Source organism: Drosophila simulans, chromosome 2R (genome assembly GCF_016746395.2).
Source record: "Drosophila simulans strain w501 chromosome 2R, Prin_Dsim_3.1, whole genome shotgun sequence".
NCBI lineage: Eukaryota > Metazoa > Arthropoda > Insecta > Diptera > Drosophilidae > Drosophila > Drosophila simulans.
This window is the reverse complement of record NC_052521.2, coordinates 14,185,780-14,212,893: the sequence shown is the minus strand read 5'-3', so window position 1 is coordinate 14,212,893 and position 27,114 is coordinate 14,185,780. Positions and strand designations below refer to the sequence as shown.

Below are 27,114 nucleotides of genomic sequence, written 5' to 3'. Positions count from 1 at the left end.
ATGTTTATACACCAAAAAACGGAGAATGGGGATTCATCGTGGCATTGGTAATGGTTACCACTTCAAATGCTGTGGCTGCAACCGGCTCAAATAAATTTTCAAAATTTATCATGCCCCATACACACATCCATACGTTAACCCCCCCGGAAAAAAGAGCAAATATTTGCAGGGGAGCTAAAAAATTTAGGGTTTTTTTTAGTTGGGGTGGTTCTGAAGAGTGATTTTCCCATCGAGGCCTTAAATATATTGACATATTCTTTTGTTTTTTTATTTCTTAGAAGGAAAATCGGGAAGTTTTTATTTCGGGAATGCTTCTTTGATTGCGATGAAAAACTTTTTATGCAGGCACAATACAATCCCCGGCCAATATTCTTTCAGTAGTCTTTTGCTTTGTTTTTGTTACCCTAACAAAGAGTCTTTGAATTGTGAAATATATTTCAAGCATTGGTGCTTTAAATTCTTAATTTTATTATATTCTGGTATAAATTTGGATATATATTATGAGCTATTTTGTACTCTATTTAAATATATTTACAACTACAAACTTTAATTTAATAGGAAGAGTATCCACTAATTCGGTTGGTATATAATGGAGCTGTTCCTTCATCTGCCCCAATTCTTTTGTATTCAGCTCGCCGTCTTATCAGCATCGGGAAAGCGTATTATATAACATAGTGTGGGAGGAAAACAGAAGATTGTGCGGCAGCCGGCCCAAAGCTTTATTTATTTCTGTTTACATTGCATTAAACAGCTTGCAATCAAAAGGAGAAAAAGCGACACAATCACTAAAATCAAATTCAGCTTAATTAATTCAAAGTGCAAACAAATAGGAAAAGTCGGCAGATTGAATACATGGGTGGGATGAGTAATAGGCAAATCGTGATATTCGACCAAATTACCTTGGACCCTCGATGGGATTAGACAGATTGTGGACGTGCCACGCCCCCAATTGGAGTTTCAAGTGGTTCGTGAGCCGACTTAGCCGCTGCTTAAGTTAATTGCTTTGCCTTAATTAGTTGTCCTTTGTGTGGTGGATGTGCCTGTGTGGGCGGCACATAATTATAAATTAATTAATGCGATTGACAGGCAAGCACAATGAACAAAATGATTGGGAATGTACTTTGAAATTGAAACGAATTCGCCGGACAGTTTTGGCATTTCGTAATTGAACGCATTCGACACGCAATGAACAGCCGGAAAAGCGGGCATGAATCACAACATTTTCCGAAATTCACCCGCTCGCGAAAATGTCTGCCAATTTTTAGGCGCAAAATGTGTGACTGTGTTGGGGATCCATTTCCTTTTTTTGTGCCATACATGTGTTGACATCTGCAATTGGCTGCGGGCTGACATTTAACGCTGCACGCAATCGATGGCTTTCACCCTTACACTCACCCACTTTCCCCACTTTCCCCTCTTTCCCTTTTGCGGATTTCCCACTTTGCTGCGGAAAATTTTGTCGTATTTTCGGTGGCTGTTTGTTTTTGTTCTTGTCCCCCAGCGATGATTGTAAGTCGATCGTAAATGTTGCAAGTGGCACATGCAAATATGTTGCAATTTGCCACTGGATTTGGGTATGTTGTATATATATGCACATATGTCCCTTTGTTCAGTTTTGGGTTCCAGTTGTTGGGCAGTGTTGATTCCGTGGGGCTTAATCGACAGGAAAATCAGTAAATAAAAAATTGTGCTGGGTAAAAACAGGGAAAGTGAAATGAATTACTATGCTGTATCGACGGGGAAAAGTCACATGTATGCATAACAATGCAGCAATGATTGGTTTGGGGTTTGTAAAAGGACTCCTAAGGGATAAATTACAAGGAGATTAATGTTATTGAGTGTCATTTTCGGCTTACTACTTCCAGTAATAATAATTCATGTTAGACAATATTTAGAAAATGCTTACTATTACTCAGTTGTGCGACGCACTGAATTAAGTTTCCTACCTGTGATTTTAGGCAAAGCTTCGTAATTTAATCATGTCTAAACCTTTATCCGCTTCCGTTCATTTCAGTTTCTTCGAATCCAAATCACAATTACAATGGGGAGCATAAGCTCTCTCTCAAATTACCATCAAGTTGCCAGACATTCGACATTGATCCATTTCCCTTGTTGGTTCCTCTGCTTTTCCTTTCACTGTTTCCTCTACTTTTGCTGGAATTTCCCTGCTCAGTTTCCCAGCATTTCACAGCTTTCCCTCTTTATCACGATTTTTTTTTGTGGTTTTTGGCACTGTGGAGCCATTTGGTTTGTGCCAATTGCTGCGGGCATTTTCATGCCTCATCCCTTTTTCTGGCTTATTTTCACATTCAGCTTGCGGATTGATTTTACATTTGTAATTGCAGTAGAATTTTAATGGTCTATAAAGTTTTCCGGTCTGACTTTAATTAGAGATGTCAGGAAATTAATGTTTTGCATGTACTAAAGTTTTAATATTTCCTAATTACAATCGATTCTAAATATTTGATAATTTCTTTAAGTTCTAGAAAATAGATTTTAATATTTTAAAAAATATGATGGATTTCCATTACCCTGATTAATATTACTTATTAATTTTTCTGTAGTCTACAAAAGGCAGTGCATTTTATGAGCAATATTAAAGCACACAAAGCACTTAAAGAAAATCCTTTAATACCATATGAAAACAGGTTAGCTTACTGTGGTTAACCACATTAAGAATGGCCAACAAAAGGCTAGCGGTTACAATTGATACCGAGTGCCTGAGATCCGGCACTTTTTCGCTTATTGAGTTGATTTAAGGCTGGATTACACGGATTTCATTTCGACAGAAAGTCTGATGAAATGTTGCTTCGTTAACTTTGGATAGACGAAGCAAATTTCCTTTTTTGCCCCGCCCAGCGCATGACTCAAAACAAACTGCAGCTCATTATCACGCCCACCCAACGCCCCTCTCGTGTGTGCCACGCCCTCTGCCACCCGTGAAGCCCCCATTTTGAATGTGGCTGCCCGGGTTGCATGCTTCGTTTTGGTAAATTGCTGGCACTTAATATGCCATGAGAGCCAAATAAAATTGACAGTAAGAACGCAGCAGCAACAGTTGAAGGATTAATTCAATAAGAATAAATACGCTAAATATCAAAAAATTAGTATGCTCTCGAGAATTGTGTCCTTCGCACGTATTTATCCAGCAAATTTGTGCAACTTAAAGCGATGCCACCACGTCGTATGCGTAATATCCGCGTAAAGTGTAATTTGGCAGCTCGTATGAGAATTTTCCGTCGCCCCAGTTGGTTTCTCATCATCACATGCACGTGTGCCAGGATGTTGGATCCTAAATATTTATGCCAACGCTCAAGGAGTGCTCCTTCCTCGCACTTTTCACTCTGATAATGCCGATGTTCATGTGGCTGCCACAAGATTCTTACTTAAATATTTACAGACAGTAAGTTAGCAACGAGAGTGTGTGTGCATGAAAGCGCCAACTTTTGCATTGCATCTTGAAGAGCTTCTGCATAATTATTCAATTTTTTGCGGTTACAAAGTTTCCGATAATTTACAAGTTCGCAGGCAATCGATGAAAACTTTTCCCACTCGATGGAAATTCTGCATTATTCTTTTTGGCTACTTTTCTTTCCACTTTTACTCTTAAGTGAGTGCACTTACTGAATAATGAATACATTTAATCCCCGTCGCGCTGCTTAAAGCATAATTTAATATGACAAGTGAGAAACTGTTAAATGGCCAACATGGCGTATGATTAATAGGTTGAAAAAAAAAACTTAATCATGGCCAAGACCTCTCACTTTTCTTGACCTCCTTCCTCAGCTGGTAATTTGTGAACTTTCTGCTATTTTTCTTCTCCACCAGCACTCGGGGCGTATGAGTAATCTAGCTTTCATGTAGCAAATCACATAAAAATTGATTGATTTTTGTATAAATATAAACGACGATAATATTCATTTGTATTTATGGTAATGGGCTGACCAAATTCTCTTATTTTCGTGGGTGTTTCGGCTTTCGTAGGTATTTTGTTAATACCTAAGCTAAATAAGGATAAAAAAAAATTAGTTTGCATCGGCCGGGAATCGAACCCGGGCCGCCCGCGTGGCAGGCGAGCATTCTACCACTGAACCACCGATGCTTGTATAAATTAGGCTTTTTAATATGTGTATTTCAACTACCTTGTCGTAATTATGAGAAATAGCTATAAATAACTTTTTCGACAACTCAAATAAATTCGGAGCTTTTCTAAATTCTAATAAATTCTAAGCCATAAATTCATAAAAAATTTCGATAAGAAAATTTAATTAACTGTATTACTATGTTTAATAAATTTATCTTAAAAAGGGATTTAACTTGGTTAGCAAATTTACTATTCTTTTTCTTTATATTTGTTATAACGTTAGGTATTTTTCCACACTTGTATCAGCTACAATATCCGCAGGTCTTAATAAATAAGACATTAAATATGACTTTATATCTTTTCTGAGAGAATATAAATATTCGTATTTTATTGAAATATCTACCCGGGTTCCGGTCAACATTATTTTTTAATTTTACCATAAATTGCCATCGGAACATTGTTTATATTTATCAAATGTGCAGCCATAACAAAATAATGATCTTCTGGTTTAATTTTGTTTGCGAGGAATTTAATAGACGAAAGGCACCCAAAAAATATAGAAGTCAATCAATTGCGTGGGCGGTTAAAATGAAAAAGGTGGGAAGTTGGGTTGAATGACTGGATGAATGGATGGATTGATGGTTTGAAAAACGACTGTGGGAATATCTCATTTACTAGTTTATTGAGCACTTCACTGGGGGAACGACTTCACATTGTCGCTCGCTGATGAAATGCGTATTTTGTTTCGGAAATTTGTTCCAGAGTTTTCACATTTGCCACCCCCAGTGGAAAACTTGGCCTCGATTTTCCGTGGCCAATTAAAAGCTTAGGGCTGCTTTCCACTCTCTCCGCTCCGCTCCGCATTCCCATTCCCCTGCTGACCACTTGTGGAACTCATAAAATATGCACGGACAGGCGGCAGTTATCCTTGGAGTCCTGCCTGTCGCTTCTGCCCCTGGATTTTCTCCTAGTTCATTGTTTGTTTTTCCGGCTGCCTGTTTGTGGATTATGTGAAATTTTTGCCGCTTTCAGCTCGCATTTACATGAACAAACTAAGTGCTCTAATCGAAAGCAAAAATGTGGACGCATTTCCATGGAAAGTTTTCTGATTCTAGCGAAAGTCCTGCGGACCTATAATTTTTAAATTGAATTCCATAAGTACGCGCCCAGCTTTTTTAATCAAAGAGAAAAAAGGTGCTCTCAAAATGTAATTAACTCAATTAACATAAGCCCGATAGCAACAAAAAATAAGTCTTCTAATAATTTCTTTATATATATTTCGTTTGAAATGCGAGTGCCGGAGTTGCGCGGTTTTAACAGATGAATAAATATGGCTCGTAATATTGCTTCAATTAATTGTGATATATAGTATGTCATTTTGCTAAATTGGTAATTGCTCATCATTGTGGAAGATTATAATGAGTGTATCTCTTCTATTTTTATTTGAACTGCTGAGCAGATTTAAATTCATGTTGTATCCTTATATTAGAGTACTTTAAGTTAATATAAGTTAAAGAACGGTTACAGATTTTGCTGGATGTGAATTACCCATTAAAAGAAGGTTGTTCTCTATAGAGTTTACCAACTTCATAGTTGAAATTACATAAAATAATACTACCGCTCTAGCTGTTGCCCAATTTAATTTAAGTTTTCCAATTCATTTCGATAGTTACAGCGCACCACGTGTCACAGGTCGTTAGTAATTTATTGCTGTGTCCACGAATACGAATACCCAAATGTCAAGTACACCGGTGCAGCTCAATTAAGCTGTCAAATTTGGGGCATTCATTTGGAATTACCGCGAAACAATTTATCGGGCAGAACCGAAACGAAAGTAACTATCTTCTTGAATATGTTTGACACGAATGAAATTGTGTGTTGTGGGTTTGATTTAGTGTTAAGCACTGTTATTACCTGACCATTTTGAGATATTTTGCTTATGCATAGCTCGTTAGCTCTGTCTTATTCACTCACGCATTCACTTGCGCACTCACTCACTCATTCATGTTCTGCAGTTACTGCGGAATTGTTTAACAAGCACTTTGTGTCTGCACTGTTATTATTATAGTGATTGTCATTGCGATTGTTGTGGCTGGCTTTGTCTTACCCGCAGCATATTTACATTTGTGTTTATTTTTAGCCAAGGACGAGGCAAGGACAATAGCCCGGTTGCATTCTAAAATATATCTCAATCCAGCGCATTTCGCATTCATGACGTTCTGTTCTCTTCTGTTATTGCCCCCAGTATCTGCACATGTACATCTCCACTCCGCATATGACTGCCAAGGACGAAATGGTTGGATATGGGTGTGGAAAAAGCGAACCAAGGCCCTCGGGATGCTCTGGGCGCAATCAGAAAATTGCATTTCATTCATCTTGGGGCGTCCATAGTCCGAAAACTCGTTAGCCCCGCTAACTTGGCCAATTGTCGGCCTATTAGCTGCCGGGCCAAGTTCATAAAGCCCTTACCGTGTTTGTCCAACAACTTTGTTTGTCCCACCCATGAATGGGAGACCAGCTGAACGGAGCCCTTACTGCCGCTGATGTCTACATTTTGCAGTTATTTATCACCTCTTACACTCGGGTCACGCAAGCTACCGAGTTTCCCATTTCCCGGGCATTTTCCTCTCGCTTCCAACGGCTTGCATGTTTTTGGCCAAAATGATGGGAAATCAAGTGGAGGGGACAGGCAGTGGGGCTATGCAAAAGGTAAACTACTGGAAATTATGGATACGGGCAGTACGTCGTCTAGAATACCCTTGTCTTTAATAACTTCATGCTCATATGTGCACCAACCATTTAGGCTTGGAGTTTATGGAATTTTAAGAATTTTGAGAACTTTATATTATAATAATTTGCCTAACTGCTGTTAAATGTAACTTTTATCTTAGGACGACAGCCAAAGAATGACCATCAAACAAAACATAGAACAACTTTATAGGGTCCGAGTGTCACAAACTTTTGGTCCAAATGATAAGACCCCCGCCTTTGAAGGCAATAAAGTCACGTGCACGTGCTTCTAAACAATTATTTATGTTGAAAGTGAACTGGGCAAAATAATATTAACTCCTGGGTCGTGACAATGATAAGGCACTGTAAGTGGTAAATGTCGTGAAATAAATTCACTGGGACTCATTTCCGTCATATTCGTGTCTTTTGCTTGGATTGATGGTGATCACAGAAAGTTACCCATTTACGGCAATTGTCTTAATTTAATTTGAGCAAAACAAAAGTGTATCAATTTAGCCAGATTTACAACAAGGCCGAAATGTACTGCAATGGTCTCAAATGAACTGGCGAATTGTTTTTTGCATGTGCAATCAACTATTTGATTTGTATTGTCTTGTTCGAATTGCGAAAACTTGCTTTGCCAAATTTTGTATCTTTTCTCGCCACACCAACTGACAGCGGATGTCTGACTGACACCGAACATCCTTGGGCCGAGGGAAATTTAACTTGTCGGGCCTCATCATCATCATCTTCATCATAATAATAAAAAAAAAGGACGCTCGAACTTTGACACAAAAGTTTTTGTTGCTTTACCTTCTGCACTGGCTCCTCTAAATAAAAATGAACAACAGGCGGAATTTTATTCGTGTTTCCTTCGGCCCCGTCTCCTTTGCATATTATTTAAATAATAAATGAGTTTTTGACTTCTTCTTGGTCGGGGGTTATTTTTTCGCCTTTTTTTTAGGGTGTGAGCTTCTAGCTGACAAGTGAAGGAATTGCTCCTGTTCCGTTCCGTTTCGTTTATTCGCTTCAGATACTCGCTCACAACACCATGTTGCCAGAAATAAATAAATCTCTTTAATGTCCCCGCCGAAAAGTTGTGGCACTTTATCCTTTTTTCAGACAAATATTCACACAACGAAGTTATCTGAAAAATTTGTCAGAACATCTTTAATCTTGATGATCAGCAAGCCAAATTTGTTATGGTACTAAAAATGATTTATCTAACTACAGCAAGAATTGATCATAATTATTTAAATTTATTGCTAATTCTACAAAGTAAGATTTTTGATTTTTTCCCGCTAAAATTCTTGTTTTTGAAATCTGAATTTCGGCAGCACTGTGGCCAAAGCTTTTGATTTCCTCGATGTTTCAGTGGGCAACAGTTGCTTCTTTTCGCCGCCTCTTCCCAGAATTTTCCCCCTCGCTTTTCCGGCTGGGCTTCTCTACAACACATTTGTTTTTGTTGCTGGTTTCACTGTTGACATTATTGTTGTAGTTAGTTCAGTGGTTGTTGCTGCTTTTGGTAGGTTGCTCCCTTGGCAGCTGAAACATCGCGGGTCTAGTGTAATTGGTTTAGCTAGCAGCTTAACTTTTATGCTATTTGCCGCTGCTCTCTCGAAGGTAATGAAATTTCATGGCATTTGACTCGCTTTCTCAGTTCCAGCCAGGATATGTGTCCTGGCTATAGCCACACATGGCCGGCTAGCATCCCTTGCGTATACGTAATGCTGCTTTATTTATGTTGTGACCGGCGTGGGCGAAGAGGCATATATCAACGTAATTACTGCACCTGAATCCGTATACCCAATTAATTGTTATTCCATTGAATTTCAATTTAGGGCCATTCCTCACATGGTCAGTTGGGTCAATTAGTCAGAAGCCACCAGCCAACGTTGAGCTGAAAGTTGAGAGTTTACACCACAGTTGGTGCAGAAACAGAAACACAAGCAAAGGGGTTAAAAAGTGACTAAAGTTGCTAAAAGATGGGTGGGGTTTTTGAACTGAGCATATATAGGTATTAAATGAAATTTAAGACTTGTGCAAATCTTTTCTAATATCTTGTATATTTTCATAACTCAATATTCATTTATAGCCTGCAAATACAAATTGTCTGATTTAGAAAATTGAATAAAGTACGTTGAAATTTGAGACTATTTTTAACAATGAAATATAATTACATATAAAAAATATAAAGTTGGCGTGAGCAATATTTATATTATAATGACTGAATATCATAGTTTTTATTCAAATATATTATAACTCACCAGCTCAGATTATAAAAAAACATAAATAATAACTACCTATTGCAAAAAATGTTTTCAGTGGAGCGTTGTTTTGCTAAAATCACATTTCCAATCTCTATTTCCCCACAAATGGCAACAGTATATTTATTGAAAACTCATTTACTAAGTTACCCTGAAAGTTCAACAAGAACTGTCAATGCTGCACCAACACACACACGAGCGGAAAAATGTCATCCCGCATCCGCAAAAATGCAAATTGAATTATATCTAAGCCATTGAATGGGTTGACTTTCATGTCACAGAACCTTCTCATTCTGGATTTCTGTTGCGTTTTTTTTTTTGTCCAAATTCGATTCGCGTAGGTTGCGAATTTCATGACCTGCCAAAAATGCAAAGTTTTTCAAGGCGAAAGGCGAATGGAGAGGCAAGTAAACGATTTCCATCTGCCGCAATGGCCCTCTTTTTGATTTAATACCAAGTTCTGGCGAGGGCAACTTGTGGGGAGTCCGGAATTCGAGTCCCAGCCACGCCCCTTTAGGCACTTGAGCGCACAATTAGCTGTCAGTTTGAATGCGAGTGCATGGAACAGTCTGGCTGGATCTGGCCCCAGTTCCTTATCCTTTTGTTCACCAAACGGCTCTTTGTTCCGCCGAAAATTTGCAGCAGAGCAGCGCCACTTGTGCCTGACAATTCAATTTGGTGATGATGTACCACTCGCATCCTGGAAACTATTGCCGAGGGGATCCTGCAGCTGGCTGCTGAATATTGATCCCCCGGATAATCGCTAAGCAGGCAAACAACATTTTTGCACTTATTCACAACCGGAAAATAGAGCAGTACTTGCCGCACAGCAGGGGCAATGATGGAAAATGTATAAGCTCAATGCGATTAGGAAGCGAGGAGGAGCCAAGGAGCCAAGGAGCTAAGGAACTAAGGAGCTAAGGAGCTGAGCCAAGGAGCTGGGGGAATCTCCCTGCCCAATGCTAAGCTGGTCCGCAACGCACTGACAGCTGTGGAAATTATGGAGGCACTTTGTCCTTCGCAGCTGAAAAACATATAATAAAACAATTGGCACTTCCGCAACATTTCGCAATCGATTTGTTTTCCTCTTCAGTCAGCTAAAGCCCACTGCTCTGCTTTAATGGCAGCCACGGTCTTAACTACATTTATCCCGCTTGTAGACCAAGTTTGGTGGAGCTCCTGTTCCGGCCAACAAGTTAAAGAGCCCCTGGAGGAGCATTTACCATTGATCTTTTATGTGCGCCAGTACACGAAGAGAAATGATAACCGGATTTTTATTATTTATTAAAATTCTGGTTTAATTGCCAAGTCCAGCGGCTATAATAGCATACAATTTAATTTATCAACCAAAGGAGCAGCGTTGCTTGCTACGCCAAATATTATTAAAGATATTTTTATTTTGCCAATATTTTTTCAACGTGATTGAAAGTAGTTAATATAAAACGAGTATCATTTCTCTTAATGTGGAGTGTTGAAAAACTGTGATTAAGATTAAGAGTGTTGTAGCAAACACGAAATAGTAGATAGTACTTCAAAATTGCCAAAGGATACTCGTATTCTTTAGCAGCGATAACATGTCACCCCTCAAAATAATTTATGGTTTACCTTCTTTGGTGTTTTAATTACACCTAACACTACCATTATGGATTCGTGTTTAAATTTATTGCATATATTACATTTTTCAACTCTAGGTTGAACTCTGCTTAAGCCGCTCTTAAAATGGGATTTGCATCCTTTGCTTGTGTGGCCCATTTCTCAGCGGGCAAGTTTCAAATTTGAAAGTTTTTCGCATAAATTTCAAGTAGCACTCGCCGGACAAGCAAACTGGAATGAAAGCGGAGACTCCAAAGCAAACAAGCTGGCACACAACAAAGTTGCAAGGGCTCCGGGCCCCCAACTTAGAATCCCCCCACTGCTCGACCGGAGTACATAAAATAAACTTCAATTTGATGGGATTTGATGTGGGGGCATTTAACATTTACGACACCTTCCAATCTCCAGTTCAAACATAAATGATACATTGAATCGGGGCTGGCGCTATCCGGGGCTTGCAACTGCGGGTCCTGCGATTACTGCAACAATTTCGTAATCAGCGGCGGCCCCAAAATGGGAAATTCACCACACAGGACCTGGAGAGCCCAGTTTTCCGTGCCCAAGCTAGAGGAAGAGAGAGAGAGAGAGAGAGAGATTGAAGAGGGTCCTTGCGCTCAGTTGATTTTTTTTGCGGGGGCGTCCCAATGTTGCCAGCAACATGTTGCCAGCCGTCCTGCTGTTGCTTCAGCATCATAAATATTCAACAAAGTTAAGTTGTCATAGCTAGTTGAAGACCGATTTCCCACACCCCACACCCCCCGGAAATGCCGACAGCAGAGTGGGGTCTCTGCTAAAAGCCGAACGAATAAAACTTCAATTCAATATATTTCCAGCCAAGTCATGGGCCAAGGGGCAGATGGGCATGGAAATTTCTACGGCTGATGGCCGTCATCTGGTATGCCCGAAAAGAAGGAAAAGCACACAGGAATAAAGGCTTGGGGGCGATAGTTACATTGGTACTTTCAAAGGGACTTTCCTTTTTTTATCGACCACAGGAAGTAAAACAAGCCAGTTAAAGTTATAGGAGCACGACGTACAAGTTTGACTTTTTGATGTATTGAACATAGTACTACATGCATCATAAAAACCAACATATGTAGGATCGATTTCTTATGCTTTTATCATGTTCATTTCAAATTACTTTCTTACAGTGTATAAAAGGGTGGGGTCCCGAAGGAGTGAGGCATTCCACACAAAGGTGAGTAATGACCCTTGAAGCTGGATTTTCTATGGACGTGAATGTGTGTGGCCAGCAATTTGGCAGCCACACCCACTTCCTTGGGCCTCCAGACAATTGGGATTGGGCGTTCCCGAAGGTTATTGTAATTTTGTTTCGTGAGAAGCTTTGGCAGGTGGTCGATTTCGTTTGATTTATACCCGGCTGCGTAATTATGTATGTATGTTTGCCATCCATCTGGGATTCATAAACTGGAAAGATCTAGGGCAGCCGGTAAATTATTTTCATATCTATCTTAGCCTTCCACACAGTCGAACTGTTATATAATACGTATAAAAAAAAATCATCAAAATTTTCAACACTGCAAGTCGAATTCCATTATGTCCGGAATTGGCATCAATGGCTTTGGCCGAATCGGTCGCATGTTTGCTCGCCAGGCTCTAGTTCGCAAAGATGTCAAGATCGTGGCAATCAACGATCCCTCGCTGGATCCCAAGTACTTGGCCTACATGCTGCGATACGACTCCACTCATGGACAGTTCAATCAGAAGATCTCTGTCGACGGGAACAATCTCGTTGTAAATGGCAAGAAGATCAAGCTGCTCAAGGAGTCGGACGTCAAGAAGGTGAAATGGTGCGACCTCGGCGTGCATACGGTGGTGGAGTGCTCCGGCAGGTTTACCACCCTGAAAGCCTGCCAAGGTCACCTGGATAGTGGGGCCAAAAAGGTGGTCATATCGGCACCATCTGCCGATGCTCCGATGTTTGTGTGCGGCGTGAATCTTGATACATACAAGCCGGGCACACCAATCATCTCGAATGCCTCGTGCACAACCAATTGCCTGGCGCCGCTGGCCAAGGTGGTGCACGATAACTTTCAAATATGTGAGGGCCTTATGACCACCGTACATGCGGCTACAGCTACCCAAAAGATCATCGACGGACCCAGCAGCAAACTCTGGCGGGATGGACGCAGTGGCATGACCAACATCATACCCGCAGCCACGGGAGCCGCTAAAGCAGTCGGCAAGGTGATTCCGGACCTAAACGGGAAGCTCACGGGTATGGCTTTCCGTGTACCAGTTCCCAATGTCTCGGTGGTGGATCTCACCTGTAGGCTTTCTAAGCCCGCCAAAATGGACGATATCAAAAAGTGCATCAAGGATGCATCTGAATGCGAAATGAAGGGAATCCTGGGGTATGTGGAGGAGGAGGTGGTGTCCACCGATTTTAACGGCTCACGATTTGCATCCGTCTTTGATGCCAAGGCCTGTATTGCCCTAAGCGATACCTTCGTCAAGTTGATCAGTTGGTACGATAACGAGACCGGATATTCCTGCCGTCTCCTTGACCTGGTTCTCTATGCCCAATTGGTCGACCAATGCGATGCGAAGGATAAGGGTGGTTGCAAGTAGGAAGATCCCTGTGAGAAAAAGGATGATCCCTGCAAGAAATAGGAAGATCCTTGCAAGAACAAGAAATAGGAAACTCTTAGAATAGAATTAAAATTTTTTTTACCAAATCTGGACTTATTTAAATTAGATTTATATTCAGAAATCTTTATTTACTTAAAAATTATTGAAATGTAATCCATTTTACTATAGTTTTTAGGCGCAGATTTCATATTTTGCAATTCTTGTGGGCTAAACTACATATAAATAAAGAACAAAAAAATGTATACCCATATTTTCCTGGCAGACATAAAAGCCGATAAGAAAAAGTGTTTGGATTCTTTGGAAATTGTCTTAGACATTGCTGGAGTTACGCTGAAACTGCATTGATGATATACTCTTAATCTCATTGTCCTCCATGACACCTCCATCACTGCTCTGATGGTGGTCTGCCTCTACGATGATGTCATCCAGTGTGGGTGTCTTAATTCTATTGCGTATGATGAGATCTCTGTCGGAGGGTGCTTGAAGATGGAGAGGATTTGTGGCTAGCTCGGCGGGACCATCGCCACCGCCACCACCGCCGCCCTGCAGACCCAGAGTCAAATTAACCTTGGCGTGCTGTCCAGTCGTAAGTTCGCTGCTGGGCTGTACATTTTCCAATGTCGTGGGCGGACGCAGGCGCGCAGGATCCAGCAGGGAATGCATTTTGGTCTGTTTCCTGGGCGTTCGAGCAGGCGATGCCTTACGAGAGTTGTAGTTCTTTAGCTGTTTGGATCTGAAAGGTAAAAGCAAAGTTCGTTGTCATTGAAAAGTTTAACAAATAGTCCACTCTAGTTGACATACGCCTCCATCAGCTTCAGCAGCAAATGATGATACGCCTCGTACTCATCCTTTCCGAACTCATTCGGATCGTGCCGAGCATGTTCGTACATATCGCAGTATTGGTGAATCATTCGCTGTCCTGCTCCGTTCAGCGTCACCGATAAAGTGGTCAGCAAAAAGGCCCTCAAGCTCTCAGGAGAATGTCGAGAGCTGCCGTCCGCCCTCGCTATTTCGGATTCTAGCAGTTTCACGTCATCAACGGCCTTCATGCGGTAGTAGTAGGGTGGCAATGGTGCCTCCTGCTCCGGCCGAACGATGTACTTGTCGCCATCGTCCCACAGCAGCTTCGGCTCCTGCGTGATTTTCTGGATGCAATCCAGGCGCCGCTCAATCTCTCTCCTTAGCGCCTTTTTGGCATCATTGCCTACAGGAACGTGGGGCCCACGACGTCCGCGCAGCTGAAAGCGCATAATCTGCCGCTTGGCAAAGATGAACAGCATCAGGCAAGTAAGTACTCCACCGCTGATTATGATGATTATCATCACGCCCGAAAGCTGTTCCATGTTCCCGCCCGCCTTGCTGGCCTTCTCCTGGAGACTCGGTGCGGCATAGTCGCCTACCTTGTGCAGGCGCAGATGCCCATCCATGACGAGTACTCTTTAATCCGCGGATAAGAAGTAATAAACAATTTTCTCAAACAAATTCTTTGTTGTTTTGGTTAGCCACCCAAAACAGCTGATTCTGAGTGTGACCGTTTAGGTTTGGAAAATACTAGGAACACATAATTATATCTTATATACCAAGTTTTAAAAACGAAGCGCCAATTTTAAACGCATAATTTTGTAATGGTTAGGAAAATGTAAACTTATGTAACAGTAAGAAAAAACAAACATTACAATTATTTCTAAAATGGTCAACAAATTATATTTTTCATTTTTTTGTATAATATATATGGAAATTGAAATGGGAAACCAATACTTTTGAGCGCCTCAAGAATTATCAATTGAATTTTGAGAACTTGGACGATTATTTACACACTAATAAAGAAATCCATGCGGATGAACAGTCTCTTTGGCAACCAGCGAGTTATATTGCTCCTTCTACTTCAATCATTTAGCTCACGTCCACGGGTAATTATTGCTGAATAGCACCGTGCCCACAAAACTATAAGTGGTGCACCATACAAAGAGAGCTCCTGCCTTCGAACGCAGCCTTAGTTGGGCCAGTGTCTTGGGCATGTGGTCAGCGGCAAACCAGTAGAAAACAGGTGTGGCCGAGGCCAGAAGGCGGGTGGACACTTGGATGTGCACGTAAAAGGTGCAGACAAGGGTGAGCAACGCAGCGTGCAGCACGAAAGGGAATATGGTGTGGTCCCTTATCAGCTCCTTGTAGCCAGAGGGCTTTAGTTTTGCCCAGACCGCTTTGGCCGTGTGGTGCATGTAGTCGTAGCAGTGCCAGTGCATGAAACTCAGCATGGGCAGGGCCAGCAAGAAATTGGGCAGCTGTTTCCACTTGTAGTATCGCAGGAAGCCCACATCCCAGTAGTGCGACTGCACGTAAGTGTAGGGGAACGGCAATGTGTACTGGCACCAGGGTGATCCTTCAGAGCCTTGGCCAGACAATAGGTACTTCCGCTCCACTGCGTAGTCCACAATGTGCTGCGGATGGTTTGGACTTATAGACGGCAGACAGTAGAGCCTGTATATGTAGAAATAGTAGGTGTGCAGTATCCCAATGGCTCCCAGAATTGTCAGGGTCATTTGTGTCAGCTGCATGCAGGTGTTGGGCTCCTTGTTCTTGAGTAGCAGGTGGCGTCCGAAGAAGTAGAGCGGGTATCCCAAGGTGATTAATCCATTTGAGCGGCACACTAAACAGGCGCCTAAGGCGGTTCCCAAACGCAGAAATCGGAAGCTACCCGTCGGCTTCAAGCACTCCAGCATCAGATGAAGGCTGGAGAAGGCGAAAAATGTCTCTGAGTAGGCGGCGGTGAAGAAAATGGTGGCCGGATTAAAGCAGAAGATTAAGGCGGCATTCCAGCTCTTGTTTAGGTCGTTGAACAATACTTGGGTGAGCTGAAACAGCAGATTAGCCGACTCGCAAAAGAGCCACAGGTTCAGAGCTACGGCCACCACCAGTAGGATAGATTCCTGTGATAAAGAGATCCCCATGGCCTCCACGGCCTGTGCCACATGACGCACCACAACCGGATACAGTGGATAGAAGGCCAACGTGTTTTCGTAGCTGTACAGATTCTCGGCTATATGCAGATAGTATTCTCCATCCCAGTGCCTTAATCCGCCCAAGCAGCGCTTAATAATCTTGTCTATCCAGGAGGCATTCTGATCTGGCGAAACCGGCATGCGGAATACATCTGGTCTGTGCTCTGGCAGGGCTCCGTTGGCGACCAATTGTACCAGGAGGACGATAAGGCGACTGGCCAGCGCCAGTTTAGTCACCTTCTCTGTCATTTCAGATTTCTAGGGCTTGGGTGGAGTCGATTATCATTCGGCGGGCATGTGATTCATATCAAGTCGAGGGCCTCACATACCTCACAGCTAAAACGATGTGGACGGATCTTCTGGCCTGGACACTCGTGCGGCGGGAAAATGGCAGTTTTGCTCCTCGGTTGCCTCTTGAACTTCCCTCTTTTTTGGTGACATTTACTTTGTGAAGCGGTTTTATTATTATATATTATTTTTGGGCAGAAGCCCGGAAAAGCAGAGCATGGTGTGACCAGAGGGTTTGAGAAAGCAGTAGACAATGTCGATATATTATCGATACAAAAATAATATATTTAACAAGCTGAAATAAATTAATATGTACACTTAATTATCGTTGCACTCAAATTATTAATACTTTTACAATACAGCCTTATAATTTAATTTAAAATTAAGCAGTTATCACGACAGCTGAATTGCAATCGATACTATTAAGCTAATATCGTTGATTGCCCCACCTCTAATCGGTATGGCACATTATAGTGGCGGCATTTCCTAAAAACACTGCCGCTTTTGTTTTGCAGTTGGGTTGAATTTAAGCTGAAATTTCACTCATAAATGAAGTGTCGCAATGCCGAGCAATGCAAAGAAGTCGGACTCCGCAAGGAGCACTAGCTCGACGCCGCGAAGACCGCGAAAGCGCAAACGAGTGGAACGCCAGAGCCTGGACTCGCAGGTCGATGAGGATGCCAAGGAGATCGATCGCCGGCTACGGAAAGTCGCCAAGAAGAACTCCATCAGCGCCGAGGACATGCAAAAGGTGGTCCGGAAGGTGGTGCGCAACGATCATGTCTTGGCATTAGTCACCTTGAAGGCGGAGGACGAGCTGGCGCGTGAGAAGTTGGAGTCGGCGGAGCAGCAAAAGCGGGGTGCCATTATCATAACGGACACTCCATCTGTGCCCAAGCTCACGCGAGCCAAAGCACGGGAACTGAACTGCACACCTGCGATCTCGCTGCCCCATCTCAATGAAACTTCCACCGACAATAATGGCATAGAGGCTCTAATACGTGAGGATTTGCACTCTGATGAGGAGGACGAGGAGTATACGTTCAAGGAGGAGGACTTTCATGTGAGTATAAACATTGAGGCAAATTGATCGTTGCTCAATAATTCTTATTATTCTTTTATTATCAGTCCGATGATGATCCTAACACTACAGCATCGGATTTTGACTCCAATCCTTGCACGCCTCAAACTCCTCTTACTGCCAATGAGGAATCTCCAGTAAAGTTCTCTGATGACGGTTGTTTCAAGGTGCCGTTTGACAAAAATTTGCAGGATAGAGAGGATCTTAGGATTGCAACCAGAACGCGCTCCAAATTTTGTTTGCAGCAAACTACCATTGAGGATTTGCAGTCGGAATTCGTTCCGCCGGACGTGGAGCCTAGCGATGTGGTGGAGAACGAAATGACAGCCAACGATGCGGATTGGATGCAGTTCCTCAATGACTTTACAAAGCCATTAAGTAGGTAGTATCAATGGATGCTTTTATGGTCTTCCTAACTTTAATAACTTACAGACAATACGATCCAGGGCGACGATGATGATCCTATTAACGATCCAGAATATGTGGCCGCTGATCACTTGGAATCGGAATATGAGAACGCCGAGGAACTGCGCGATGTGAATATCTCCAAAAAAGAGTTAACTGACCTGGTCTCTGAGCTGTTTGCTGGTTTGCTGGAAGAGGGAGTCTCTCTGGAATCGATTGAATTGGAAACACCTCAAAAATTCGTTGAAAGTGCCAACGTTTCGGTGCTACCAATTGATCAAGTGTCCCGAAACATTGATTTTGATGGCCAGCAGATAAATACTAATCAGCAGGATCTACCTGGTTTTCAACCTAATCTAATGCCGCCTACTTGCGAAGGAATCGATATGGGCATGGGTGTGCCTGTCCCTGTGGCTGTGCTGCAGGAGGAAACTCGTGGATCCGCTTGCAATGTGGTAAACATACCTTCTGATGCCTTGACTGCTCCCCCAGAACTAATAGCGGTTCCAATACCTGGACAACCGAATTGCTTCCAAATCGCCAAAGTTGTAGCCAATGATTCAACTGTTGGTCTTCCATTGACTGAAGAGTCCCTGCAGAACTTTTCTAGCTTGCATCCAATGCAACCCCCCGTTGTAGATGCAAGCAATGCAGATCGTTATAAAAAACCATTTGATACGAACTTCACCTGGGAATACATCTCGGTTAGGAAACATATATACTCGGAGTATGAGGAAAAGTTTGAGAGCCTGCAAAGCGTAGAGCCAGTGAACTTCAATCATCTCGCCAAGAGCAGGGGATTTACCCAGTCTCAACATGATATGCTTCAGCAGCAGCTTCGCATTCACACTCAGTTGCTCAGTCAAAGCTATCTGCAAACCTACTCCCATCCTACGTTGTACCCCATGGCCAAGAAGCCCAAAGAAATGCTGGAAGAATTGCACAAAATGGCAACTAAAGATCCCAGTTTTAATTGCTGGAATCTGCAGGAGGCTGTTCAGCTGGTTCGAAAGTGGGAACATGATCTGTGCAGTGATGAGTTTAAGGAGGAGAACGAGAAGATGATGGACTTCATCAACAAGGAAACGGATCTGACGTAAGTTGGTGAAACTTAAAACCAAACATGCTGCTGTACAACTTGTATTTATTATTTTAGTGATGGCCACACGCGTCAGGTTCCCAGGCTGGCGCCTCGTATTATGGATCTCATGCTGGATAGCCGGGTGTTTATGTATCCTCAGTACCTACCCCGGATGGCGTTTCAACCGAAACTGACTAAAACCACCGCTTACGCACCCTCCGAATATCAGCTTATTGCCATTGGCCTGGAAAAGCACTTGGCATTAATGGTAAAAGCCAAAAGACAACTACGCAAAGGTGCAGATCCCATTCGCGTTGCCAGTAAGCGAATGATTAAGGATACGATTTGTGGAAAGAGTGCCCGCCGAATTTTCCTGAAAATCACTGAGCTACGCAACTCAAAACAGTACAATCCAGTGAAGTATTTCTTTGAACGTCGTCGAGCTCCACCCGCTAATGCCATCCTTTGGGGATTCGCGGATGGGGTGGTGAGAACTCCGCGGGAACGACACATGGAGCTTCCCAGTGGATGGCAATACTACATTGAGGTAAGGATTACAATGGATTATTATCGGGTACACTGTTTAACATTTAATAAGCATCAAAAAGGGGGAAAATCTCAAAGGGTTAATAAGAAGGGATTAGGAAAACTAGCTTAGTTGGTGGCCAACTCGATCTCTGGGTATGAGGCGCAGCTCGGATCCGTGCTTTAGGAACACATTACCAGCAGTCTGCTGTGGGCTGATGCCAATTCCATCGTCCGTGATGATGGCACTCGTCTCCGCCGGAACCTTGAACTCCTCAGAGGCGAATTTCAGCACAGCCGTAAAGGGAGTTCCCTCCGGAACACTGAGCACCTTAAAGGGGAGCTTAGGGTCCGAAGTTAGCGTGATTTTGAAGGTTACTTTGCTCATTGTGGAATGTGCAGACGTGGTCAGTTTTGATTCTCTATGGGAATAAACGGGATTCCGATGTTTTCCACGGGCAGAGTGTTTGAGCTGGTGGGAAAAGTTTAAACAAGTATAAATTAGTTGGTTTGAAAACTGTTTTAAGGGATATTTACTTTAAAAACAATAAAATATGTTGTCGCTCTTACTTTAGTGCGGTCAATATTACGATAGGCAAGGCAGCGAGTTATCGTCTTTGATGAGCAATATTTGCATAAATGTACCTATGTACCTAATTAGGTACACATGTATATAACTTCTTTAATTTTTCTCTTAAATTTTAAGTAATGTAGCTTATATTCTCCTGTTGCTAGCAGAATTATTTTACGAAATAAATCACTGCTCATCGGTGGCTGGGTACAATCGACCAAAGTTATCGATATCAATATACATAGCTTGTGCCATCGCTGTGTTTATAAATTGCGGACAATTTTCAATCTAATATTTTTCAGAAAACTTGGGATCAAAAGCGCACACGTCGCAATTTTAAAGCATCGAAAGCATCGTCGGTGGCCAGTGCTTCATATTTGGAGTTTGTACGCGAGGCGGTCGGGGAGGACCTGGTGCTGCCAGAGACTTTTGGTCAGGCTGCGGTCCCCAATGGCAGTGCTGCTGGTTCGGAACCGCCCAAGGAGAGCAAACCGAAGAAAAGGCCAGCGCAGAGGTCTCGCCCAGCGGAAAAACCTCCACAGCTCACCATCAATGTAAATTATGTTTTTGGCGGGAATACGAGCGCAGGAAACATACCCGGAGTCTCGGGTGTTTCAGTGCCCTTGGTGGCCGGCGGAAATCTGGCCGAGAACGTACTGAACATCAATCGCAGCTTATACACCGCCGCCGAGTGCAGTAGTCTACTGGCCTTGCCGCCTGCTCCTCCACCATTAGATGAAAATGCTCCGCCAGCCATCAACTTCACAGTAGACGAGTTCACTCACACTCTGAAAATCTGCGAATTGGAGGAATCCAGCGAGGCCGTACAGCCGGATCTGTTGCCTGTGCAGGATACCCCTTCCGTCGCAGGCAGAAACGCCAAAAGGGCGCGATACCAAATCTTTAAGCCAAAGGTTCAATCCGCACATAAATCGCGAAGGGGGTCAACGCCAACCCGCAGTCGATACCATATATTGCGCGAACGTTTGCGCCATAAACTAAGCCAGCGCTGTCATTCTCTAATCACCACCTATGAATCCTACCTGCGTCATCGCAGCGAAAAATATAAAGACTGCGAGTTGGTACAGGTCGTGCACAATCGTTTTTTCGCCCTCGAACTGTACACTCAACTTCTGGTCGATCTGAGGATGTTCTGCAGCAATACTAATCCTAAAACGGCAGCGCAGCCAAAGAGATCCAGGAGTGATGATGAGGCTGCAAAGCTGAGAAAAGCCAATCGCCAGGAGGAGATGCTTCGCCACATGCTCCAGCCGGACTCTTCAGAAGAGAGCAATCGCAAAGATGCCAGTAAGTTTTAGTTAAATTCCAATTAATGAAATCTTATTAATTTTATTATTGTGCATGTTCAGTTTTTGCTATGAATTTTTATGAAAAGGTAGAAGAGGCATTGCTGAGTGCCAATCGTTTAGATGATTGCAAAAAATTCAACAGTATTTTGCAAAACTTCGACCCCAGGCAGGAGAAAGTTTCATCTTTGTATCTGGTATGTATCATTTAAGTGACTAACTCTTATTGCATTCTAAATTTTTGGGTTTTCTTAGAAAGTGGAAGAAATTTTGCTACCCAATCATCCCGAACTGGCTGAAGTATTCCTCAACTTTTTGCTACCTGCCGAGGCCGCTGAGATGGGAAAATTCTTTGAGCACTTTATGATATGCAATGCTACCAACTTTATCAACAAACTTAACATTTACTTCAGTAAGCAGCCAGCTCAAATCAGAAAGATTTATGCCTGCCTAAGCGAGTTGGCCGAAATGCCTAATGTCAGCATGAAAAAAGTTGAGAACAAAATAATGCCCTTGCTCAAGGGCAATCAATTTCTGGTCGATTGGTTTGTGCAACAATTCCCCCAGGGAAAACCACCAAAAAGGTAAGAGTGTTAAACAAAATACTCGAGATTGATTTAATGTAACATTTTCTTTTATTTCCAGAATCCTTTCTCCTGTAGAGACCATAAATCTGCATGACGTTCAAAACAATACAACGGGAGAATATACGGAAACTATTCAAGAGTTTACAGATGTACCTACGCCAAGTAAACCTGGTTGTCACTTAAAGTATATCAATGGTCGCATATTTTATGGAGCCAAGATCCAATTGCCAGCCAAACTGTCTTTTATGGCTGCCAGTATTTACAATGAACAATCTTATGACGCGCCACCCGTCTTCAGTGACTCGCTAAACTGCGCCCATGGTATTCAAGCTCAGGGAGAAAAACTTCTTAGTATGGCTGCCAATACAGATAGCGACGATGGCGCGGATCGGAGTGAAGAAGATGATGCCAGCCGCGCTTTGATTATTGATACCACGGGTGATGAGCAGAACAGCTGCTCATCTATTGAGATGTGCGATGAGGCAGGCTTAAGAGCGCATGCAATCAGATTGAACCCTGGCTTGTATAGCAACTCAAGCTTTACCAATGCATCGACCAGTACGCCCAATGTGGGCAACTCTCACCAATCCCATCATCCGCACGCCAAAAAAACTGCCATAAACTTTGGTGAAATTTCCCCACGCAAGCAATCAGCATTTAACAATTCGGGATTGAGTCCCTTATCGGCGGCCACCAACAGTTCTCCTCAAGTCGACAAACGAAAGTCACCTACAAAGAAGATCCGATCTCCTCTTAATCAAACTCAAAACAGACAACGTGCCAATAATCAGCCAATGGTCGTTATCCATGAGTCTCAGCCTTCATCTTCGCCAGCCATTGAGTGTGCAAAGCGCTTGCGCACACTGATCGATCAGGAGAGCGTGCGGGATGCAGCAGATACAAAGGCGGGCATTCGAATTATTGCGCAAGCCAAGCATCAACCTTCAAACCAATGCAGCTCTGAAGATATTACGAAAATCGAGGTCGACAGCCTGGATGAAAGTACCGAGAATATGCCTTTCTCTACAGATCTCAGAATGGACATAGATCAATCTGAGGAGGAGCTGGAGCCACTGCAATTAAGTGCTGGCAACACACCACAGCACGTGATCACAACACAATTCGATAGCGATGAGGACTGCAAGCTGGATGTTGTGGCCACGCTGGCGAACTGCACCACCACAGAAGGTGGATCGGAATCAGCATCGGCATTAACTGCCAGCACATTGCACCCTGATAGTTCTGGTAGTTCCCACTCGGCACCTTGGACTCGTGAAGAGGACAAAGTAATCCTGATCGAGATGAAAATAGGAGCACGGGATCGAGAGCAGCTCATTCGGCGTATGCGCGCCAAGCTAAAGAATCGCAGTATAGAAGAACTACGTAGTAGGCATCAGTTTCTTATGGACTTTCTGTCCAAATTGCAGGGAAAGTGAGGTTTCTATAAGATGTTCTTTTTTGTATTATAATCCAATCTGAAATAGGATACTATAATAATAACTGTATAAAAACGAAATGGTTTATCCCATTAGCTATAAACAATAGTTTTTGAAGGCAATTCTTTGTTGTACTGATTACCTATTTAAGCATACAAAAACTCCCTTCAGAATACTTTTTTTTTATTATTAAAAATTTGAATATTTTGAAATCTACTTTACGTTGAAATTGACTATTAATAGATATATTGAAACTATGAATTTAATATTTTGGTGTCCATCTAGATGATAAGAAGGACGCATTGTTTGAATTTTATTATTCTATTCTATAGTTTTGGTTAACGAGCACATTGTTTTCCATTTTCTTAAAGACTGTAAATATATGAAAATGTTTTAAGATGTATCTGATATTATCAATCCACCTTGTGTGGGAACTTCAAACGTATTCGCATTTGAGAACTGGAATTGTTCCTTTGAGAAGTACGACGTAAGACTAAAATATGAATGCTCCGGAGCTCTCGTTGGATGAACCGCAATACGCATCCTTCTTTTGCATCCTCGGAGCCGTGTGCGCCATTGTCTTTTCTACGTTGGGAGCCGCCTATGGAACAGCGAAGGCTTCTGTGGGAATCTCTTCGATGTCAATCAAGCATCCGCAGCTGATCATGAAGGCGATTGTTCCAGTGGTCATGGCTGGCATTATAGCCATTTATGGACTGGTGATTGCGGTCCTGCTTGCTGGATCCCTTAGCAGCCCCTATAGCGCCTACAAGGGTTTCCTAAACCTTAGTGCTGGACTGGCGGTGGGAGTCTCTGGGATGGGAGCTGGTATTGCTATTGGCGTGGTGGGTGAAGCTGGAGTTCGTGCATCTGCCCAGCAGCCAAAACTCTTTGTGGCCATCATTTTGATATTGATATTTGCCGAGGTCTTGGGTCTGTATGGTCTCATAGTGGCCATTTATTTGTTTTCCAAGTGATGAGAGTTAATAAAGAAAAACTGGTTTGAAACATTCTGTTCTGTCGGTTAATGGTTAATCATTTGTCAAACTTCAAACTATTTGCTCAGCTGTAAAACCTTTTTTCGGAGTCAGCTTCGTTTTATCTTTTAGTAGAATAGTTACCATTTGGGATTCACAGGGTTAACATCAAACTGAAGATGTATCTCCATTATTTTTTTGTATTCAGCTTAGTCTGCAGTATTATTCTAGTTCAAGTTCAGACTCAACAGAATGCTACGAGCAACGCAACCAATATCCATGGGAATAATACTAGAAGACACATCATGGTACGGAAATTGCACGCTGATGAGAAGCTGGGTAAAGGAATGATGAGTATAGTGATACACAAGATTCAACCCGGGCACTCCTACTACAAGGTGTTTGATGGCGATGAGGAGGCAGCGCGTGGATTCACCAATAAGATATGGAACCGTTTGTTTAATCGCTATAGCACAATGCGCATATAAATTATTAGTCTTAATTCTAGTTACGTATGCGGAATAAGTTAGCTTAAGTTATAATTATAAAGCTAGAATTGAATATGGATTCCTCGTCGGGTGTGGAATCCTTTGTGTGCAGGCAGGCGCTAGATCTGGTGTAGAAAACCTCCGACTCATGGTGGCTCTGACTTCCTTCGTCCTGCTCGGAATCCTTCATGGTGAATGTGCCCACTGCCGTCTTGCAATGGCCATTGATCTTGCAGCTGGAGTCACTGGCCCAACTTTCGCAACCGCATGGCAATGCCTCATCTGGTGGCAGATGTTGTGGAGTCACACTGCTCACCACCCGCTCCTCCGCCGTGGCCTTCTGCTTTCTCTTGTCCTGGCAGCGTCTCCATGTCCTTTTTACAGCCCGGAAACAACACAAACCGAAGCACACATCGGAGGTTCCCTTGAGGCACAGGAAAAACTCCGGCATAAACGATGGATTGATCACGGCGTAGACAACTATGTTCAGGGACAACTGCAGTGCATTCAATGTTATGCAGATCACCTCCAGCTGTTCAATGAAGGAGCCATCCACCTTGTTGGTATCACCACCGAATAAAAGATTCAACGAGCTCTTTCTGGACGTCATGTGTGCGGGAAGTTCGCCAAAGAGGTACAATGTAATCACAATCACTATGCTGATGGTCAACTTCATTTGGTGCTGCAAAGAGAGGGATTTTATGTTTATGCGAATAGATAAAATAAAATATAAATATATAAATTACGTTTTCCAGTCGTATTTATGTTTATTGTATACCTGATATCGCTTGGCAGTGGTGCGACTATTGGCAGCGGGGTTGTTAGCCTGGCATATTCGACTTTGCTTCGTCCACTTCCGGAAGGCTATAATAATGGCTCCATTGCCGATGAGCAGGAAAATGGCTGGCAGAAGGGCCAACAAGGCGAAGGTGAACCAGTTTTGAACTTTATAAAAACTGCAGCCAAATAAAAAAACTCCTTGAGAACATATGTCCACTTACTCCCATTCCCGTTAAACTCACTTTGTGTAGTAGAATTCTGTGACGTGACAAGTTCCCGAGTCGCTCACGTAGAAGACGAAAAAGTATGGCATATTGACCACGATGGATATGCCTATTGCCACAACGATGATGCAACGAGCCACCTTTCGGCGACAAAATCGCGGAGCCCCGTTGTTCCTTTTAAAACTGGACAGATAGATGAATCTATCCAGGCTCAGGCATGCTAGGATCAGGTTCGCTCCGCCAGTGCTGATGCCAAAGAGTGGCGTTTGCCACTGATAGTCGTAGGTAATCCATGTGGGACTGCTGTAGAAATAGCTCCTGGACAGGGCAGTCAATGTGATGAGCAGGCACGAGATGCAGTCCATCCATGAAAGGGCCGCCAGGTAACTGAAGGCCGATGGCGTCATCTTGGGACGCATGAATACCACGGCGTTGATAAAGTTCGTACACAGTCCAAAGGCCGACAAGGTGGGCACGGCCAGTCCGTAGAGCACAAAGAGCGCAACCGTGGGCTTCCGTCTCTGGAAGATGCACTCATCGCTATGCTGCATTCCGTGCTCCTGGCCGATTACCCAGCCGGATTCTGAGCTGGTGAAATTGCCGGCGTACATGACAGATTGGATGATTCGATGACTGGCCATGTTGTTCACTGACTGACTGACTGGGTGAAGAGGAGGATTTGGCAGCGACTGCTGGACACGTCTATCTAATTGTTGCAAATTCACGATAAGATTATCTAGCGCTAACGGACGCATAAATGTTAATTTGTACGCAATCAATGATAACGCCGCCACGCAAACCCACCTCAACATCGACCTCTGTCTCGCCCGATCCCCCTCTACCATTATCTTATATAGGTGCTATAGAGGTATATATGGCCCGATATCCTGACGTTATTTTCTTTTTGTTGTTGCATACTTAGCTGGGCTCCGTGAATTTATGATCAACTGGTTGGGTTGTAATTCGAATTTTGGATACCCATGCCTGGATTGTTGCTAAAAAAATAGTTAAAATGTGTGCGAATTATAGATTAACCATGCTAAAAACACCTCGAGTGTTCATTGAATTACCAACCCAG

At 42.9% G+C, this 27,114-nt stretch overlaps 8 protein-coding genes and 1 non-coding gene across 10 annotated transcripts; 4 read left to right on the top strand and 5 right to left on the bottom strand.

Moving 5' to 3' along the window:
• Positions 1–4,031: 4,031 nt before the first annotated feature.
• Positions 4,032–4,102, bottom strand: Trnag-gcc. The gene has a single exon. It is a non-coding gene; the product is annotated as a tRNA-Gly (tRNA).
• Positions 4,103–12,114: 8,012 nt separating this feature from the next.
• On the top strand, positions 12,115–13,516 carry LOC6734844 (glyceraldehyde-3-phosphate dehydrogenase). Its single transcript, XM_002081810.4, has one exon. The coding sequence runs from the start codon at positions 12,232–12,234 to the stop codon at positions 13,264–13,266; it is 1,035 nt and encodes a 344-aa protein (XP_002081846.1). The 5' UTR covers positions 12,115–12,231; the 3' UTR covers positions 13,267–13,516.
• On the bottom strand, positions 13,390–14,840 carry LOC6734843 (protein C1orf43 homolog). Its single transcript, XM_002081809.4, has 2 exons — positions 14,089–14,840; positions 13,390–14,020 (listed from the first exon to the last, which is right to left on the bottom strand). Exons 1-2 carry the CDS (start codon positions 14,712–14,714, stop codon positions 13,597–13,599), a joined length of 1,050 nt encoding a protein of 349 aa, XP_002081845.1. The 5' UTR covers positions 14,715–14,840; the 3' UTR covers positions 13,390–13,596.
• A 124-nt stretch (positions 14,841–14,964) lies between these two features.
• LOC6734842 (GPI mannosyltransferase 2) lies at positions 14,965–16,832 on the bottom strand. Its single transcript, XM_016168272.3, has 2 exons — positions 16,616–16,832; positions 14,965–16,550 (listed from the first exon to the last, which is right to left on the bottom strand). The coding sequence occupies exon 2, from the start codon at positions 16,533–16,535 to the stop codon at positions 15,186–15,188; it is 1,350 nt and encodes a 449-aa protein (XP_016028085.1). The 5' UTR covers positions 16,536–16,550; positions 16,616–16,832; the 3' UTR covers positions 14,965–15,185.
• A 57-nt stretch (positions 16,833–16,889) lies between these two features.
• On the top strand, positions 16,890–23,966 carry LOC6734841. The gene is made up of 8 exons (XM_016181765.2): positions 16,890–17,637; positions 17,703–18,033; positions 18,088–19,156; positions 19,217–19,688; positions 20,540–21,545; positions 21,608–21,741; positions 21,800–22,128; positions 22,190–23,966. Exons 1-8 carry the CDS (start codon positions 17,137–17,139, stop codon positions 23,565–23,567), a joined length of 5,220 nt encoding a protein of 1,739 aa, XP_016028082.1. The 5' UTR covers positions 16,890–17,136; the 3' UTR covers positions 23,568–23,966.
• Positions 19,709–20,393, bottom strand: LOC27207143 (ubiquitin-fold modifier 1). Of its 2 annotated transcripts, none has more exons than XM_016182875.3 (2): positions 20,237–20,393; positions 19,709–20,138 (listed from the first exon to the last, which is right to left on the bottom strand). In XM_016182875.3, exon 2 carries the CDS (start codon positions 20,052–20,054, stop codon positions 19,791–19,793), a length of 264 nt encoding a protein of 87 aa, XP_016028083.1. In that variant the 5' UTR covers positions 20,055–20,138; positions 20,237–20,393; the 3' UTR covers positions 19,709–19,790. The 2 variants fall into 2 exon arrangements, with proteins under 2 accessions (XP_016028083.1, XP_016028084.1); XM_016182876.3 differs by having other exon boundaries at positions 20,204–20,310.
• On the bottom strand, positions 23,834–26,993 carry LOC6734838. Its single transcript, XM_002081804.4, has 3 exons — positions 26,055–26,993; positions 25,811–25,988; positions 23,834–25,714 (listed from the first exon to the last, which is right to left on the bottom strand). The coding sequence occupies exons 1-3, from the start codon at positions 26,879–26,881 to the stop codon at positions 25,076–25,078; spliced, it is 1,644 nt and encodes a 547-aa protein (XP_002081840.3). The 5' UTR covers positions 26,882–26,993; the 3' UTR covers positions 23,834–25,075.
• Positions 24,057–24,618, top strand: LOC6734839 (V-type proton ATPase 16 kDa proteolipid subunit). Its single transcript, XM_002081805.4, has one exon. It carries the CDS (start codon positions 24,068–24,070, stop codon positions 24,542–24,544), a length of 477 nt encoding a protein of 158 aa, XP_002081841.1. The 5' UTR covers positions 24,057–24,067; the 3' UTR covers positions 24,545–24,618.
• Positions 24,615–25,174, top strand: LOC27208768. The gene has a single exon (XM_016184321.3). It carries the CDS (start codon positions 24,724–24,726, stop codon positions 25,030–25,032), a length of 309 nt encoding a protein of 102 aa, XP_016028081.2. The 5' UTR covers positions 24,615–24,723; the 3' UTR covers positions 25,033–25,174.
• Positions 26,994–27,114: the final 121 nt, after the last annotated feature.

Excerpts from the sequence above, each read along its gene's own strand:
- LOC6734844 (XM_002081810.4), top strand. The coding sequence starts at position 12,232 with ATGTCCGGAATTGGCATCAATGGCTTTGGCCGAATCGGTCGCATGTTT.
- LOC6734843 (XM_002081809.4), bottom strand. The coding sequence starts at position 14,714 with ATGGATGGGCATCTGCGCCTGCACAAGGTAGGCGACTATGCCGCACCG. Across the intron at positions 14,021-14,088 it reads CTGCTGAAGCTGATGGAGGC|ATCCAAACAGCTAAAGAACT; the intron begins GTATGTCAACTA and ends TTTACCTTTCAG.
- LOC6734842 (XM_016168272.3), bottom strand. The coding sequence starts at position 16,535 with ATGACAGAGAAGGTGACTAAACTGGCGCTGGCCAGTCGCCTTATCGTC.
- LOC6734841 (XM_016181765.2), top strand. The coding sequence starts at position 17,137 with ATGCCGAGCAATGCAAAGAAGTCGGACTCCGCAAGGAGCACTAGCTCG. Across the intron at positions 18,034-18,087 it reads TGACTTTACAAAGCCATTAA|ACAATACGATCCAGGGCGAC; the intron begins GTAGGTAGTATC and ends AATAACTTACAG. Across the intron at positions 22,129-22,189 it reads CAGGGAAAACCACCAAAAAG|AATCCTTTCTCCTGTAGAGA; the intron begins GTAAGAGTGTTA and ends TTTTATTTCCAG.
- LOC27207143 (XM_016182875.3), bottom strand. The coding sequence starts at position 20,054 with ATGAGCAAAGTAACCTTCAAAATCACGCTAACTTCGGACCCTAAGCTC.
- LOC6734839 (XM_002081805.4), top strand. The coding sequence starts at position 24,068 with ATGAATGCTCCGGAGCTCTCGTTGGATGAACCGCAATACGCATCCTTC.
- LOC27208768 (XM_016184321.3), top strand. The coding sequence starts at position 24,724 with ATGTATCTCCATTATTTTTTTGTATTCAGCTTAGTCTGCAGTATTATT.
- LOC6734838 (XM_002081804.4), bottom strand. The coding sequence starts at position 26,881 with ATGGTAGAGGGGGATCGGGCGAGACAGAGGTCGATGTTGAGGTGGGTT. Across the intron at positions 25,989-26,054 it reads ACAGAATTCTACTACACAAA|TTTTTATAAAGTTCAAAACT; the intron begins GTGAGTTTAACG and ends ATTTGGCTGCAG. Across the intron at positions 25,715-25,810 it reads CCACTGCCAAGCGATATCAG|CACCAAATGAAGTTGACCAT; the intron begins GTATACAATAAA and ends CTCTCTTTGCAG.